Source organism: Alternaria alternata, assembly GCF_001642055.1.
Source record: "Alternaria alternata strain SRC1lrK2f unplaced genomic scaffold CC77scaffold_2, whole genome shotgun sequence".
Lineage (NCBI taxonomy): Eukaryota > Fungi > Ascomycota > Dothideomycetes > Pleosporales > Pleosporaceae > Alternaria > Alternaria alternata.
In genome coordinates this window covers 926,096-941,747 of record NW_017306191.1, presented here as the reverse complement: position 1 = coordinate 941,747, position 15,652 = coordinate 926,096, and the positions used below count along the sequence as shown (strand labels likewise).

Below are 15,652 nucleotides of genomic sequence, written 5' to 3'. Positions count from 1 at the left end.
ACACTCCGACAGATCCTATTCCTTACAACTAAGCTTTATCCAGTAGATTTTCCTTTAGATACTTCACCGGGATTTTTGCAAGGGGATCTTTCCCAGTGAACGACGTAGCTGCTCTGTCTGCCCTGGTCATCTTGGTAATGTCATACTTTTCACCACCCAATGTTTCACCTTGCCTCTCCTTGTACGCGTTGAACTTCTCATTCCAGTGCCATGGGTCTTTCTTCCCATTGTTCGTATCCTTCACGTTCTCTGCATCGCTCAAACCCCTCTTTCTCTTGCCATTTGAAGTCGGTAGCGAAGAGACAGCCTTGTCGCCTGTGGCCTCTGGATTTTCGTTCTCTTTGTTCGCGTCGTCGTCTTCAGGGATCATGACCGGATTTGCAGCAGAGCTGCCGACAGGGTTCGCGGTCGCTTTCTCAGCTTGAAGTCTCTCAGCCTGAAGTCTCTCAGAGCTCGTCATCCCAGTCATGACCTCCTCAACAAGTCCATTGGTTTCCTTGTAGTCGCCGTCGTCACCATCGAAGTTGCCTACTTTGGACAATTTCTCTATACGCAGCTTCGTTGTATAGGTTCCCTTCTCGGGATCGAGCTTGCCCTTCTTGAAGTAATTGACGGCTTCTTTGCGCCAAGCTACACATTCTCCTTCAATGCCATATGCAGGGAGATCGTGCGATAATTCCAAGTAATATGAGATACCAAGAGTCAAGTCGAGAAAGCGGGAATCTGGCTTGAGCTCGCCTGCTGCTTCAATGGTCGCAAGCACAGTCAGTAATGCGCAGCCCAGTACGCCAAAAAGCTCGCAGGTTGTCTTGCCGTCTTCATTGTTCGTGAGCGCGTCGATGTTTTCATCGCAATTCATCCAGAGGCCCACTGCACTAACCACCGACCACATCTTCTCAATGCGGTCATCGTTGGCCCGGAAGCTTTCGTCGAACTCGATCAGCTTTTCATTGTCAGCTTTAGCATACCCCGTCGATCTTCGCACATACCATGTTTTCCAAGATCTCCTGTACTCCCCATCCTTGCCAGTCTTGGTATAGCTCCATGCCGAAACCGTCAGGATCGCAATATTTGGCTTTCCTTCCTAGTAAGTCCACCTTCAGCCAAGCATCCCACATCATCACCCATTTGTGCTCCGGAAACTTGCTCGGCGGTGCTTTGAAGACACCGTCTTTTCTGAACTTATCGTCAATAGGCTTGTAGAGCTTTTCAAAAACCTCCAATTCATCTTCAATGTAGGCGTCCGGATCCAATGTCCAATTCAGCCAATTCCTGTCCTCTACGTCGAAGAAAGGATGAGGTATACAGACGTAATCATACGGCGCTGGATTTGCAGGCTTGTTTGACTGGGTCTCATCCGTGCTGTTGTTCTTGCTTTTTGCGCCTTTCTCTTTGTCGTTCTTGTGGGTGCGCACCGTCTCAAAAGCAGAATCTGAGCTCTCACTGCCCGACTCCTCCAGGAAAACGCCGGAATCGTGCACGGTCTTCTGTTTCTTCGCCTGAGGCATCTTCACGTATCAGATAGTATGAGACTGGAATTTGGTAGGATTTAACTGCTGAATTGAGATGAATGCCCATCAATCTTGATGGGTTATGATTGTAGTTGATGAGGTCGATTTGGATGTTCGTTGAATCATGACATCAACGGGTTTCGTAATCGCTTCGGAAGCCCCTGAGCAACGCGGATCTATCACGGCTGCACGTGAACACCGATTTTGCTACTGTGCGACGCGTCTGGCAAAAGAAAGATGCCTGAAACATCTATAATTCGGTATATTCAAGACCCCCGCAGCTTCCTCTAATATAGCCGGGACTATACCAGGCGTAGCTGGCGGGCGTTGCACATTCCAAGGGTGGTGAGTGTTGAGGGGACGCGTCGATGGCTAATGGCGGGAGGCATCGAGGAAAACATACATCGCTGCGTGCATGCGTGCCGTGACCATACTAGCTCACCAACACAACTCAATCAGCTAATATTGCTTTTGCGTCCATGCTTTCAATCCTACGATGTGCTCCGTCAAATCCCAATATTTGAGATGATGTTCCAACCTACTCTCGTTGTGAGAACGCGGCTGAGATTTCCAAGCCACACAGCCTTGCTGCAAAGTGAATACGAGGAAAGAACGATATCAAGTCAAAGAATACCTCGCTACTAGTTTTGCTTTGCTCCTTGCGAGTTTGTAGCCTGGAGAGCCCACGACACTTTATCGAGGATAATTCCAAAAAAAAAAATACAACCTGACAAAGTTCTAGCATACGCGTGAACTTGCAAGAACGAAAAAAACAACTTGTCCCCTGCCAGACTCGAACTGGCGGCCTTGGGATATCTACTATGATAGTAGTCATATATGGTGATATGAGACCCACGTGATAACCAACTACACCAAGGAGACCGAGCTACACCAAGTGATGATGAAACTGATTCTTCGATGGGGAGGCGTCGACAATGTGGTTCTATAATTCGGTCGAGCGCCAAAGATATCGCTTTGCATTGCTTGAAAATCCCATTTTCCGCTAACGAACAAGTAAAGAACTTCGAACTTGCAGCCCCACGCAACGGCAGTATGATCTGGGGCTTCTTCTTCTTGTCACAGTCACCAAAGTCGGGCTCACGCAGGCGGCACGTCTTGCGCGTCCTCTTCTCTCTTTCGCTTGCGCTCTTGTTCCTGTACCTTCTTCTCTTTCTTCTCTACCCAGTAGGTTTTCTTAACAATATGTTAGCTTAGGTGCAAGAGCGTGGCTACCAGTTCACCGGAGTTGAAAGAGATGGGTAATGGAACAACGTGAGAAGTGCAGTAGATGAGAAGTGCGAGAGGTAGGAAGTGGAGACGTGGAAGAGCGAAGAGGTGGAGAGCAAAAAGTTGGAAGGAGCGAGGCAGTGGAGTTGCGGTCAACTTACCCAGTCGAGAGGCGTTGGCTTCGCTGGCTTTGCGGTAGCATGAGTCTGCGATACTCGAATTAGTCTGGTCAATGGTTTACAGGTACGGCATCTCCGCTGTGCAGTCCTACTCACGTTGGTGGCCATGGTGTCAGTCAAGGGCGGTGGAGTGGTATAGCCAAAGAGCAGGAAGTCTTGCAGGAAGACGCGAAGCAGCTACGCGTCACCACTCATCGGATAACCTTAAATTTCGCTCGTCCAGTCACAAGGCGCGTGTTGCACGAGATGGCACAATGTCGAACTCGAAAGTGGGTCCATCTTGGTCTTGGAGGAAGGCACGACTTTTGCCACCTCTGCAGCTAAAGACACTCCCCGGCACGGTTCACAGCTACAACCTCTTAGATTCGCCTTTGGTGAAGTTGAGAGACATCTATCGATGGTGTCTGGTTATAGTAATCGCCCAGCTCCACCCAGGTACGCAGAATATGCATAATCAGAGTTGTTTGAAGTTTGGAAGTCTTGCTGAGTTGCTCTTTCAACGTGGGACGCACCTCCCTCTATCGCCCCTTCCTCACGCGTCGCTTCTACCGCCAGAAGAGATCCGCGCTAGTAATGTAAGACGCGTTAGCCCTGTAAACGCGTCAAGTTTCTTGCTGTTGAAGCTCCTTTCCACTTCGTTGTTGTAAGAGAACTGTAGCGTGTGTCTTGTATGCGTGTAAACTTCCAGCTATCGAATCATAGGCATGGTGACAAGACAAAATTGCGGATCAGTTTTGGAGGATCTGTTTCTTTTTATTTTGTTGTACTTCTATCCAACCCAGTCGATCTCCTTCTCGTACTGCCAGAAGCCACCCGTCTTGTTCTGAATGTCATGGATTGCAAGCAGCACCGGCGTTTGAGCTCCTTCTTCTACAGTTCGTGTTCCGTTGCCTAAAATTTGGTATGCCAAGTTAGTTAATGCTTCCTTTGAAGTCCGAACAGGGGAGATTCTCACCTTTCGTCATATCGGTATTGACGTAGCCAGGACAGCAGACGTTGATCAACACTTTGCTTCCCTTCTCCTTCTCCTGTCTGGCCAGCGCTCGTGTGCCTCCAATTATACCCGCTTTGCTCACAGCATAACCTGCACTAGGAAATCCAGCGTCCTTCTCTTTGCCAGCCTCCACAGCAGAAACGAACTCCTTCATGATCTTTGTGACATCTTCCTCGGTCTTGGAGGAGAGGAAGCGGTTACGGACTTCTTCGGAGTACTTGTTGAGTTTACCAGCCATGCTGCCGAGGTTTACGATGCGGCCCGTGGGCTTCAGGAGGGGAAGGAAAGCGTGGCATGCCTCGAGCGTCTTGTAGTAGTTGCAGTCGAGGGTTGTCTTGACAATATCGGCGTCTGTAGCCGTTAGCATAAGCAATACGTGGTACGGGAAGCGATACGCACTAAAGCCATCCATGGCAATTCCCGCGTTGTTGATGACAAAGTCAATGCCATCTCCGTGCGCCTGCTTCAAGTGGTCTGCGAGCGTTTTGATGCTGCTGCTGCTCGTGATATCAAGCAAGTAGAATTTAATCTCCGATAGCCCTCCATCGGCCTTCAATGCCTTTGCCTCCTTGAGCTGCGCGTCTTGCTCCAGGTCCTTGACGGCAGCTTCTCCCCTGCCTTGATCACGAGCTGTCAGGTAAATCAAAAAGGGTCCGCTGTTAAGCGGCGACTTGGGATATTGGAGGGCTAGCTGCTGGACGATTGCGCGTCCAATGCCCTATAGGAATCAGTCCAGTACCTGCGAAGGGACCGTGGGTGTGTATGAGTACCTTGTTCGCGCCGGTCACGACTCCTATTCTGCTGTATGACATGATTGTTGATGTGCTTCAATCGATGGACGTTTGAAGAAAGGAAGCGGGGACAGTGATATGCAACAGCATCTTCCCCACATCTGTACCATTAATCATCAACGAAAGAGCTACGCTGTTCGGAGTTAACAAGGTCGATACGTCACTAATCATCGAATCATCGGTGGATCCCCTCGGTGGGTCTCTTCGGTCTCGAAACGTGCCATACCCGATGTGGTTAGCACTGCCGCGGACAGATCTCTCACTTTCCTCGCTGTCTTCCAAGATTGATTTGCGGAGGATCACAAAACTATCCATATCACGTTTAAATTAGTGATCGAAGGTCGGCGACCTGATGCGAAGCTTCTGCCTTTGCTACTTTGTATCTGCTCTTTCAAGAACATGAACTACAACAACAAGTGGCCCAGCAGTAACAATCTTCAGCAGAGACACGGTAGATGTATTGTCTGGTAATTACTGCACGTCCTTCCACTCGGAACGTCGCTTCCGGTCTGAAGATACAAGTCGTAGTAACTTGCGTCCGTCGATTTGCATACGAGGAAATTTAGCTCTACATCGCGTGTTAGCAACAAAAAGGGCGAACCGTGCCTTCTACACCTCCTGGGATGCTTACGCCGACCGTAGCTGCTACCTTGTACAGTTATAATGGTGTCACCCTCCAACCCCCATGCTGTCGTATCCCCAGTCGTCCCCCATACCAATGGTTTGTAGCTTGTCGACGTGGTCGCTATGTTCAGGTACAGACTTGTCTTCTTCGATTGAATTGTGCCACCAATAGTAAATTCGTCAGCTGCTGTTTCGGGGCCCAGGACGGGTATGGATGCTATGTGTGTCAACGGCAAATTACTGGAGAAGTACAAAGAGGAAGGTTGATATATGAGGGGTGGCATACCATTTTTAGAGTTGGCCTGGAGATACAGATGATAGATCGGATCGCGAACGCCTCGTATCTTGCCTACGGTTGCTGAGTTTCCAGCGTTCTCAACTGGCACCGCAAGTGCGCCTGAGACAATGAGCAAGACTTGAGCGACAAAGGAGAGCATTGCAACAAGAATCCGAATTCACGATTTGAATACACAATGAGGACAGTTACTTCGCTCTCCAGGGCTCTTTATATGTGATCGCGTCTACGCATTGCTTGATCCTGGTCTGCAATATCGCGGATTGATTACAGTCGCGTCACGCGTAGACATAATTGCCACCGGATATGAAACATCCCTGACATGTTACAACTGTCGAGAAAACAACACAGAGCCACTCATGTCATCATCACGGTGATCTATCACTACCAAACAGGAGGTCCATCCTATTTCGGCTGCCGGTCAACCCTCATTTTGATCATCCGCGCTAACCCAAAGCATTAGCGCGAAACGCTAACACCGTGTACTTGGCGGTTGCCTCTCATCTCTATCTATCCGCTCACTGACAACCATTCTCGATTCGTGATCTGGTGCTAAACCGCTTAGGATTTGCGGCTGCTCCTATCGACTTCAATGATGATACACGTTTGTGATGGTTGGACTATCATCAATTGAGTTGGCCAATCCATGGGCAGTGGCCAGACATGACCGTCGAGCGACACACAAGGAAATTGATAACGCAGCTGACAAAGAGATGAACGACCGTGACGAAGCTAGGTCTGTGTCTTCGGCGTTTGCCTCTGCAGTGACCGGAGAGACTACGCCCGTTACCCCAGCGCTCTCACCAACCGACAACAATATCAAAAGCGCGGAGACCAAGGCACAAGACATGGATCAGTACATCGCTCTTGGCTGCCTTCACCTCGAGCAGCCTATCAATATCATATCAGCCTCACCATCGAGTGGCGATTGGATTGAACTACTGTACCGCGAACTTCCGGACGAAATTAAAACAATTATTGGCACAGAAGCATCGAGACTATTGGAAGCCCGCTGGATTCGCTTGTTTTTCCATAATAAAACGCTCAACAGCGCGTCTCTTCGAAGTCTCCTCCGCGTCTATCTGTTACCAGAAGACTGGGGTCGTCGTTTTATCGACCGGAATAGCAGGAGTTTGAAGACGGCTTTGCGACAACTCCTACATAAGATCGACATCTCATCGACTACTTGGAACGGTGACTACGGGCAGGTTGAGATATGTTACTTTGATCCTTGGGCCAGCGCAGAACCGTCCTCGTTGTATTACCTGTTCAACAAGCTACCATCCCCTGCGCCAAATTTAGCGGCAATCAAGTGTCGTTATACACGTGCTGCCGTACAAGACGTACTAGAATCTGCAGCGGTATCCGAGTGGTCGGATCTTGGCGAACAGGCGCTACCGGGGCTCAAAACCAGGCTTTACGCTTATCAGACACGTTCGGCGAGCTTGATGCTGCAACGAGAAGCCTCGCCACAGTTGCAGCTTGATCCACGGTTGGAGGTTCGCACCGCACCAAACGGGAAGAGGTTTTACTTCGGGGCTCGAGATGGATCATTTTTGCAGGAGCCGCGCTACTACGAAACGAACCGGGGTGGTATTCTAGCAGAAACTATGGGCTTAGGAAAGACAGTCATCTGCCTAGCTGTTATATTGGCAAGTAAAAACCATCTTCCTAAAATGCCCGCTGCATACCGGCCAGTACCTCCTTCCCGAAATCGACCTGGATCATTGGCAGATATGGCAATCTCCGCCGCGGGTCGGCATTCCATTCCAGCAAAAGCCTTTTTTGAGCAATCTGAGGCAAACGGTGCGGGAGACATGACGAGATTCATGAAAGTCCTTGACCGAGACATCCCATTCTATGAGATACCACCAGATCTCCCACGTATGAATAGGAACACCCGCATACCACTACCGCGCCAACTGGTGCTCTCTTCCGCTACCATCATTATTGTGCCTCGGAACTTGCTGCATCAGTGGCAGTCGGAGATACAGAAGCATGTTCTTCAAGGTGGACTAAAGATTCTCGTGGTGGATTCTGTGCCCAAGCGCTCAAGTAAGACCAAGATATCTCAACAACCTAACGAGACTATGGAGTTCCGGAGCGAACTGCCAGCTCCTACTGAACTCATGAAGTTCGATGTGGTCTTGTTTACTCGCAACCGCTTCGAACAGGAGATACAGGACGGCCAGGACGAACTTGGACGACGTATGGCCTCTGGTGTCTCTCGTGTTTGCAACTGCCCTTACATAGGAGCAACCAGAATACCTGATTGTAGCTGTGTTGACACTGATAGAGTCTACGAGTCGCCATTGAAGAAGATACACTGGCTACGTATCATCATCGACGAAGGCCATTCGTTCTCGAGCTCTGTTTCCAATGCTGTACTAGTTGCTAAACAGATACAGGCCGAGAGACGCTGGGTCGTATCAGGAAGTAAGTCACAAAGGAGAGTTCCTCATTTACACGTAGACTGATATTGTTTTCACAGCACCTGCGAAGGATTTAGTGGGTGTGGAGGTGGATATGTCCACAGTTGACGTGGAAAGCGACCATGTGTTGCAGCGCGAGCTCGCTATCGACCAGAGGAAATCATTCGAACTCAACGCAGACACCAAAGCTGCAAAGGCTCTAGGCATGCTCGCTTCAAACTTTCTCATGGTCCGACCCTGGTGCGACAACTCTGAAGCCAAACTCGATTGGGACGAATATATTTACCGTCACGAGCACCACTACAGAAAGACCTATTCCGGATTCTCATCGTGTTTTAGCCGAACGCTGGAAGGCTTGGTCGTGAAAACACGACCGGAAGATGTTGAGAAAGATATCATTTTGCCTCCGATGAGACACCGTGTTGTGTATCTCAAGCCATGTTGGTTTGATAAAATGATAGCCAATCTCTTCGTTCAAGTCCTCCGAGCGAACGCCATTACAAGTGAAAGGACCGATGTTGACTACCTTTTTCACAAAAACAGCGTCAAAGCCCGTCATAGCCTCATCAGGAATCTACGTCAGTCCAACTTTACATGGACTGGATTCAGTCTTTCTGATGTAGTCTCCACGCTTGAGACTACTGACAAGTACCTTGCCAAAGAGGACAAAATTTGCTCCCTTGATGACGCAAAATCACTCCTGGAGAGCAGCCAAGTCGTATCAAAACTTACAGCTTCCGCTGAATGGATGGCATTGAGCACATCTCATGAGGTAGGCGTAGCTGTCGAGAGTTGGCCAAAGGAGGCCCAAGAGGCTTTCGCACTTGTTTACCCGGCGAAGCCTATCATGATCGGAGCCACACAACTCATTGAAGGCCAACTTTACGTCGATAGCAGCATACGCTCGCTAGACCCCGCCGCCGGGCTGGAGGCTGTTGGGTATGCTGCGAAAGCAAAGGCTATCGCGATGGCTGAAGAAGAAAGCAAGGCCAAAGGGTCGAGCGAGGGTATGGTCGATGGCGCGCCCTTGCAAAGGACTGGAGTTCCAACTTCGTTGGTGCAGCCACTGACTAGTCGACGGGCATCGACCATTACAAGCAAAGCTTCTCCTCCAAAACCAACAGGAGCCAAGCCCGTAAATGGCATTAAAGATCACACAGATAGTGCATCACCTATTCGCTCAAAGAAACGAAAGCTCACCTTTGATGACGAGACAGCGGAACTTGCCAAAGACTCGAGTTTGCGGAACACACGTATCGTGGGTACGACGTCAGCCAAGCTTACCTATCTCTTAGACAAGGTGATGAAACATCAGGCGGAAGATAAAATCATCATCTTCTATGACGGGGATAACGCGGCGTTCTATATCGCCCAATGCCTCGAGTCGATGTATGTCAACCACCGCATCTACGCCAGAACTCTGAACAACACTCTACGATCTGAGTACGTACGCTTGTTCAACGAGGATCCGGACGTTCGTGTCTTGCTCATCGACGTCGCGTGTGGTGCTCTGGGGTTGAATCTGAATGCGGCGAGCGTTGTGCTCATTGTGAACCCAATCAATAGGCCTAACATCGAGGCCCAAGCCATCAAACGAGCCCATCGCATCGGACAGACGAAAGAAGTGCTCGTTGAAACCCTTGTTCTTGAAAACACGATTGAGCATGCAATCTTCAATCGCGCGAAGAAGATGTCTCGTGCTGATCATCAAGAAGCCAAAGAGCTTGAGGACGATGCTGGCATCGTTGAGATTATTCAAAACGCCCAGATACTATCTGTAGGGGACGACGAGGGCGAAGGAGCTTCAAGCTTCGCACTGTTGCAGACACCGCAGCAAGTTTTCGGGCGCCCGAACCGGCACAGGTACCATCGGTATGGAGTTGCAGAGAAGAAGACCGAAAATGCACCGCAGAAGAAGGCAAAGACTTCCAAGGGTGCAAAAAAAGGCAAGTTAAATAACGTGCATGATGCCCACATTGCGACGACACCCTCTGGAACCGACTTGGATCGTGGCTTGCCACTGCGAGGGCAAACTCACGACGGTAGTATGTCAGCGGCTGGTGCAGCCTCATTCGCGCCATCGGCTAGTATCTTCGGCAATGGTTGAGGTACGACGGGTTCTATTCCATGTTCTGCGTACAACTGCAGGCTCATCCACCTCCAGTGACGATGGAGCGTTTCCTCTTTTCGTCTTTACCTGTCATTCTTGGCTTCGGCTTCTGTTCTTACTGCTTCGATGCAATACAGTATCTGAGCGCGAACATCAATAATACACTCCTCTAGATACACTTCAACTTCATCTGCCTTATGCCATTTTGGTGAAATATGTACAATGCTACCTGTCTAGAACGCCGATGAACGCCATGCTAACCAGGACGTGCATTATCGCATCTCCTGTTGACCGTCCGTGCCCTCGACGTCATCGTGCTTGATCCATACACTCTCCATGGCCTGGCCCAGGATTTGCATGCCCTCCTCGATTTCTGCTTCGGTGATGACAAGTGGTGGGACAAACCTCAAGGTGTTTGTACCACAGGTGATGATCAGGAGACCTCTTTCACGAGCAGCAGTAACGATAGGCGTGGGATCTACATCGAGTTGAAGGCCTAGGATAAGTCCCTTGCCTCTGACTTCCTTGATCTGGCTTGAGAAGCGCTTTCGCAGAGTATCAAAGTGTTTGCGGAATGCTTGCTCTTTTGCGGGTATCGAGTCGAGAATGTCTGGCGATGACAGACGAGAGAGGATGTATGAAGCGACACGCGATCCAAGAGGGTTGCCGCCGAAAGTGGTGCCGTGGTCACCAGTCTTGATATGTTCGCAGACAAAATCGTTGACGATAGTGGCGCCGATAGGGAAACCGTTGCCAAGTGCCTTGGCCGTGGTGACAATATCGGGGTGGCATTCCTTGGGATAGCCTGCATGTGCCCAGAAAGTACCTGTTCGGCCTAGGCCGCATTGGATCTCGTCGAAGATGAGGACTGCGCCGACTTCTGTGCATCTCTTTCGCAGCGCGAGAAGGAACTCGGGCGTTGCGACGTTTACGCCACCCTCTCCTTGGATTGGCTCTACAATGACACCACATGTGGCATCGGTGACTAGCTCGTTGACGGCGTTGACGTCGTTGAAGGTGCCGTACTTGAAGCCGGGCACCATTGGGGAAAATGGTGTCTGGTACTTGGGGTTTGGTGTCGCGCTCAGACTTCCCATAGTCCGGCCATGGAATGAGTTGTGGAAGGACACGAACTCATGCTTGTCCTTGTCTGGTGACATTGACTTGCCGACCTTGCGCGCGAACTTTATGGCAGCCTCGTTGGCTTCGGAACCGCTGTTGCAGATGAAGGTGCGAGTCGCGCTGGCGAAGCCCCCAGTCGCATGTGTGAGCTGAATGAGCTGCTTGGACAGCAAGCCTGTGTGCGGGTTGTGGTAGAGGTTTGAAGTGTGCATGAGTTGCTTGGCCTGTACAGTTGTCAGTTGGCTGTATCCTTGGTAGTGGTGGCAGACGCACCTGTTCTCCAATGACCTGGGCTACCCCAGCGTCGCAGTGCCCGAGCGCATTGACGGCGATACCAGCTGTGAAGTCCAGGTACCTCCTGTTCTCAATGTCCCACATGTAGCACCCCTCTCCCTTCTCGAACATGGGCGGTGGCCGTACATAGGTTGGGACCATGTACGGTAGCTGCTGGTTGACCAGGCCGGCTGTCTTGGAGGATGAGGATGGGTCGGGCGTGGCCAGTGTAGAATCGCGCTATACCGAGTCATTATGGAAGGCGTCAAAAGAGTGCAAATTGGTTGGTACTCACGGCTATGGCATCCTTTACATCCTGTGGTAGACTGGATCCCCTAACTGCAGAGGCTGCCGAAGCAAACCGCGCCGACGTGTAGTTGACACGCGATGTACGCAATACAGCGCATACGCGCTTGGAAGCCATTCGTGAAGCCATTGCAATCTACAAACAAGTTCAAGGCCTCGTCCGATGCACTCCAAGTGACTGTTCGCCGTGACGCAACTTCCCAAAATTTTAGCGTGCATGATAAGATAGGCCGACGTCGGAGGGTCGGAGAGGCGCCATGACAGGGGTCCATGGCCTGGCAAACAACATGAAGATGCTGACAATGACCATGACACTCTGTCTACGACGACTTCACATCGCACCGCACATGCACTGTAACAACGCTGTTCGGCTTCTTCCGAGAACTGCAAGCAGTCGGGATAGCAACCGAAAGAGCGTCACTGCACGAGTCATGGTGGTCGACGCTGCGGGGAAGAGTCCGTCAGACACATCTTGGATATTGTTCTCCGCATCAGCATTGACAGCACCAGACTGCTGCGAGCACAAGGGTTTTGCATATTGCAGTGTGGCTGGCCTGGGTAGTCATAGTACATTCCAAAGCGATATAGGCTAATTCAAATGTGAAAGCAAGTACATATACTAGGGTCTAGCTGATACGCGTCGCGTTCCTGTCCCCACGAGCTCTTCACTGTGCATGCTTCTCGGAGAACCTATCTTGACGTGTGTTTAGTGTCTGAACGATGAGCAACCACGCGCTTGTTTACGGCGCTTCCGGTATCTCAGGGTGGTCTATTGTTAATGCCATCCTCAACGGATATCCCTCCAAAGATGCCTTCTCCAGGGTCACAGCTATGGTCAATCGGCCACTGACACGTGAGATGGCTCTCTGGCCTGACGACCCCAGACTTCAAATCGTATCTGGTGTCGATCTAGTCAAAGGAACGCAGGAGGAGCTGGAGGAGCAAATCAAAGAGAAGGTCAAAGACGTCGAGACTGTGACACAAGTGTACTTCTACTGTAAGTTAAAGGCTCCTGGGAAATTTGCCGGGTCTAACACGACCAAGCATACAAGCAGATCGATGACCCCGACTCCGAGTGCAAGACCAATGAAGCCATGCTCGAGCGTGCCGTGACTGCCATCGATCATCTTTCATCCAAATTGTCATACGTACTTCTTCCCACGGGCACCAAAATCTACGGCTGCCAGATGCTCGACAAGTTTCCATTTGCGGATGCGCTACCACTCAAGGAGACATTGCCACCGATTCCTGAGCCATACCTCTCACAGCTTTTCTACTACAACCAGATTGATTGCTTGAAACGCATCTCCAAAGGAAAGAACTGGAGTTGGTGTGAGGTCCGACCAGACAACATCATTGGATTCGTACCAAATAACAACGCATACTGCCTCGCGCAAACACTTGCCTTGTATCTTTCGCTCTATCGATCCATTGAGGGCGAAGGCGCAAAGTGCCCATTCCCTGGTACTGAGAAATCGTGGGTGAACAAGTACAATGAGTCTCCGCAAGACATGGTCGCGCACTTCTCTATCCATGCGTCTTTGAACCCAGAGAAAACCGCATCACAGAGTTTTAACGTAGGTGGTCAAGAAGATAGCTGGAGCGGCAAGTGGCCGATAATCTGTGATTACTTTGGTCTGAAGGGTACTGGACCTGAAGAGGGCTCACCTCAGCCTGGAGCGTACATTGACGCGCACAAGAAGGAGTGGGAGGAGCTAGAGAAGAAGCACAACCTCAAGAAAGGTAGCGTAGATAGCGATATCACGCATCCGGGATTCCAGGTAAGTGAAGAGGATTGCTGAGGGTGTCTTTCGCGGGCGTGGTAGCTAACATGCACCAGTACTTTATCATGACAATGTTTGATTTCGACCGCCAGATGAGTATGGAGGCTTCACACAAGGTTGGGTATACAGAGGAAATAGCAACTAAGGAAACATGGACGACTGCGTTTGATCGCATGAGGAAAGCGAAGGTTATACCATGATGTTGTGGAGGCAAGGCTCTGCTGTTCATGTCAAGGGGTTCGTGCGTAGAAGGGTCCGACGTAACGCCTCCTGAACTCGTTATTGCCGGGTCCAGTGCCGTTTCGACTGGCGCAGCGGAAACTGAAGATGCATCCAGTTCCTGCTTATAACGCGCGTCTCCTAGTAAAAGTAGCACCATCTATGAATAGCGCAATGCCCCTATATGACTAGAGCTATGACGTTCACCACCGACTTATAGCAAAACCCCTCACAGCTGCACGACCGCAACGCTTACGAAGCGATTCGGATCTCCGCGACAAATGACAATTCTCAGCATTCTACGATGTATCCATCCGTTGGAGGCCTGCGATACAAGGCTGTCACGAAGGGTATAGGCCTGGTGGGCGTGATCTGCTTAGGTACGTCGCGATGCTAACGCTATGCTAATGCTATGCACGGAGTCGACTCAAATCCCCATTGAAGCATTGAGAACTCCACGACGCTGCTTGGAGAATGTAGTGAATATCCCTGTTCACTCGTGCGTCAAGACAATTACATCTTGTGTATCGCTAACATCCTTGCAGTGATCCTACTCATCTTTGGCCTTCCCCACAGACAACCCGGCGCGAACCTCAACCTCCCACTACGCATACTACCACTTGGCGACGCAACAACATGGGGCTGGCAACCAAACCAAGAGAACGGAACAGATGGATATCGCGCGCGACTGCTACGTGAGCTCGTACGTGCGCGCTACCACTCGGTTGACTTTGTTGGCACACAGCACTCTGGGTTCATGGACAACAATGACAATGAGGGGCATGAGGGGCATACAATTAGCCAGCTGCAGGGCGTAATGAGAGACGGGCTACAGATGCGACCAAACTTGGTGCTGCTACACGTTGGCACGAATGATCTGGCTCGCCCTGAAAGTATGGCAGAAAGATGGTCTGATGCGCCGAATCGATTAGCAAGTTTACTCGATGAAGTGCTGGATGTATGTCCGGATGCCGTTGTGCTCGTTGCAAAGATCATACAGGCAGAGAAGATGCAGACTAGGGCAAATATCGAGGCCTTCAACGATGCAGTGCCTATGGTGGTGAGGAAGAAGCTTGAACAGGGCTTCAAGCTCGCGGTCGTCGATCACAGCATCATCGGGCCTAGCGAGTTGGTTGATGGGTTGCATCCATCGTACGCTGGGTATTTTCACATGGGGGAGATCTGGCTGGAGGCTATCAAGACCATCAGTGCTCAAGGGCTAATAACAGCGCCTATTGCGGTACAGTACCACACATGACCACCAAAGATCTCGAACATACATCATTGGCCAGGTGTCAAGAATCATTTGGTCCGGTGAAGCTTCAAGGCGTATACTGCTATCCGACAGTACTCAGGACATGGACTGGACGCCTCGTATCATGGATGTCTTACACGCAAGCTGAATATTGGTTGAGCAATCCATATTGCTAGACCGAGCACAGCAGAAGAACAATTTGGTGTGACTACAAACTCGCTACAGGCGATTCCCTCCGCTCCAGTCTTCATCGATGTCATGCAAGGCGCCTTGAATATTGTACTACCTTTACGATTCAAGCCTCATCGTTCCGACGCGTTTCACGAGTCGCGTATCAATGACTTGCGCTTATTCGCCAGATGCAACTTTGAAATCCTGTGCGGGGTTAACATGCGGGCACGCGGGGCGTTCACGCTACATCACGCTAAAGCATATCCAAACTCCAACTTTGGAAATTCACCGTTCTCAAAGACGAGGTGGTTGCTTATCCTAAGTTCGCATTACGGGTAATTACGCCTCAAGGCGACGGC

At 50.5% G+C, this 15,652-nt stretch overlaps 7 protein-coding genes and 1 non-coding gene across 8 annotated transcripts; 4 read left to right on the top strand and 4 right to left on the bottom strand.

Moving 5' to 3' along the window:
* Window positions 1-28: 28 nt before the first annotated feature.
* On the bottom strand, window positions 29-1,508 carry CC77DRAFT_1027863 (hypothetical protein; the record flags this gene model as incomplete). The annotated part of the gene is made up of 2 exons (XM_018526397.1): window positions 29-943; window positions 990-1,508. The coding sequence occupies 2 exons, from the start codon at window positions 1,506-1,508 to the stop codon at window positions 29-31; spliced, it is 1,434 nt and encodes a 477-aa protein (XP_018390714.1).
* A 781-nt stretch (window positions 1,509-2,289) lies between these two features.
* Window positions 2,290-2,393, bottom strand: CC77DRAFT_t8. The gene has a single exon. It is a non-coding gene; the product is annotated as a tRNA-Met (tRNA).
* On the top strand, window positions 2,294-2,848 carry CC77DRAFT_311236 (hypothetical protein). The gene has a single exon (XM_018531206.1). It carries the CDS (start codon window positions 2,430-2,432, stop codon window positions 2,724-2,726), a length of 297 nt encoding a protein of 98 aa, XP_018390713.1. The 5' UTR covers window positions 2,294-2,429; the 3' UTR covers window positions 2,727-2,848.
* Window positions 2,849-3,686: 838 nt separating this feature from the next.
* On the bottom strand, window positions 3,687-5,944 carry CC77DRAFT_1037427 (NAD(P)-binding protein; the record flags this gene model as incomplete). Its single annotated transcript, XM_018527065.1, has 6 exons — window positions 5,613-5,944; window positions 5,334-5,543; window positions 4,682-4,704; window positions 4,311-4,629; window positions 3,873-4,262; window positions 3,687-3,808 (listed from the first exon to the last, which is right to left on the bottom strand). Exons 1-6 carry the CDS (start codon window positions 5,761-5,763, stop codon window positions 3,687-3,689), a joined length of 1,215 nt encoding a protein of 404 aa, XP_018390712.1. The 5' UTR covers window positions 5,764-5,944.
* A 525-nt stretch (window positions 5,945-6,469) lies between these two features.
* Window positions 6,470-10,160, top strand: CC77DRAFT_1037426 (hypothetical protein; the record flags this gene model as incomplete). The annotated part of the gene is made up of 2 exons (XM_018527064.1): window positions 6,470-8,057; window positions 8,113-10,160. The coding sequence occupies 2 exons, from the start codon at window positions 6,470-6,472 to the stop codon at window positions 10,158-10,160; spliced, it is 3,636 nt and encodes a 1,211-aa protein (XP_018390711.1).
* CC77DRAFT_980399 (acetylornithine aminotransferase mitochondrial precursor) lies at window positions 10,018-12,172 on the bottom strand. The gene is made up of 3 exons (XM_018536059.1): window positions 11,854-12,172; window positions 11,559-11,798; window positions 10,018-11,509 (listed from the first exon to the last, which is right to left on the bottom strand). Exons 1-3 carry the CDS (start codon window positions 11,992-11,994, stop codon window positions 10,436-10,438), a joined length of 1,455 nt encoding a protein of 484 aa, XP_018390710.1. The 5' UTR covers window positions 11,995-12,172; the 3' UTR covers window positions 10,018-10,435.
* On the top strand, window positions 12,169-14,202 carry CC77DRAFT_310233 (hypothetical protein). The gene is made up of 3 exons (XM_018531199.1): window positions 12,169-12,861; window positions 12,909-13,645; window positions 13,705-14,202. Exons 1-3 carry the CDS (start codon window positions 12,585-12,587, stop codon window positions 13,846-13,848), a joined length of 1,158 nt encoding a protein of 385 aa, XP_018390709.1. The 5' UTR covers window positions 12,169-12,584; the 3' UTR covers window positions 13,849-14,202.
* On the top strand, window positions 14,098-15,253 carry CC77DRAFT_311125 (SGNH hydrolase). Its single transcript, XM_018531203.1, has 2 exons — window positions 14,098-14,346; window positions 14,413-15,253. Coding segments are annotated over exons 1-2 (714 nt in total). The 5' UTR covers window positions 14,098-14,345; the 3' UTR covers window positions 15,126-15,253.
* Window positions 15,254-15,652: the final 399 nt, after the last annotated feature.

Coding starts and splice junctions, on each gene's coding strand:
- CC77DRAFT_311236 (XM_018531206.1), top strand. CDS start 2,430: ATGGGGAGGCGTCGACAATGTGGTTCTATAATTCGGTCGAGCGCCAAA.
- CC77DRAFT_980399 (XM_018536059.1), bottom strand. CDS start 11,994: ATGGCTTCACGAATGGCTTCCAAGCGCGTATGCGCTGTATTGCGTACA. Junction 11,799..11,853: donor ATGTAAAGGATGCCATAGCC/GTGAGTACCAAC, acceptor GACTCGGTATAG/CGCGATTCTACACTGGCCAC. Junction 11,510..11,558: donor CCCAGGTCATTGGAGAACAG/GTGCGTCTGCCA, acceptor ACAACTGTACAG/GCCAAGCAACTCATGCACAC.
- CC77DRAFT_310233 (XM_018531199.1), top strand. CDS start 12,585: ATGAGCAACCACGCGCTTGTTTACGGCGCTTCCGGTATCTCAGGGTGG. Junction 12,862..12,908: donor GACACAAGTGTACTTCTACT/GTAAGTTAAAGG, acceptor AACACGACCAAG/CATACAAGCAGATCGATGAC. Junction 13,646..13,704: donor TCACGCATCCGGGATTCCAG/GTAAGTGAAGAG, acceptor AACATGCACCAG/TACTTTATCATGACAATGTT.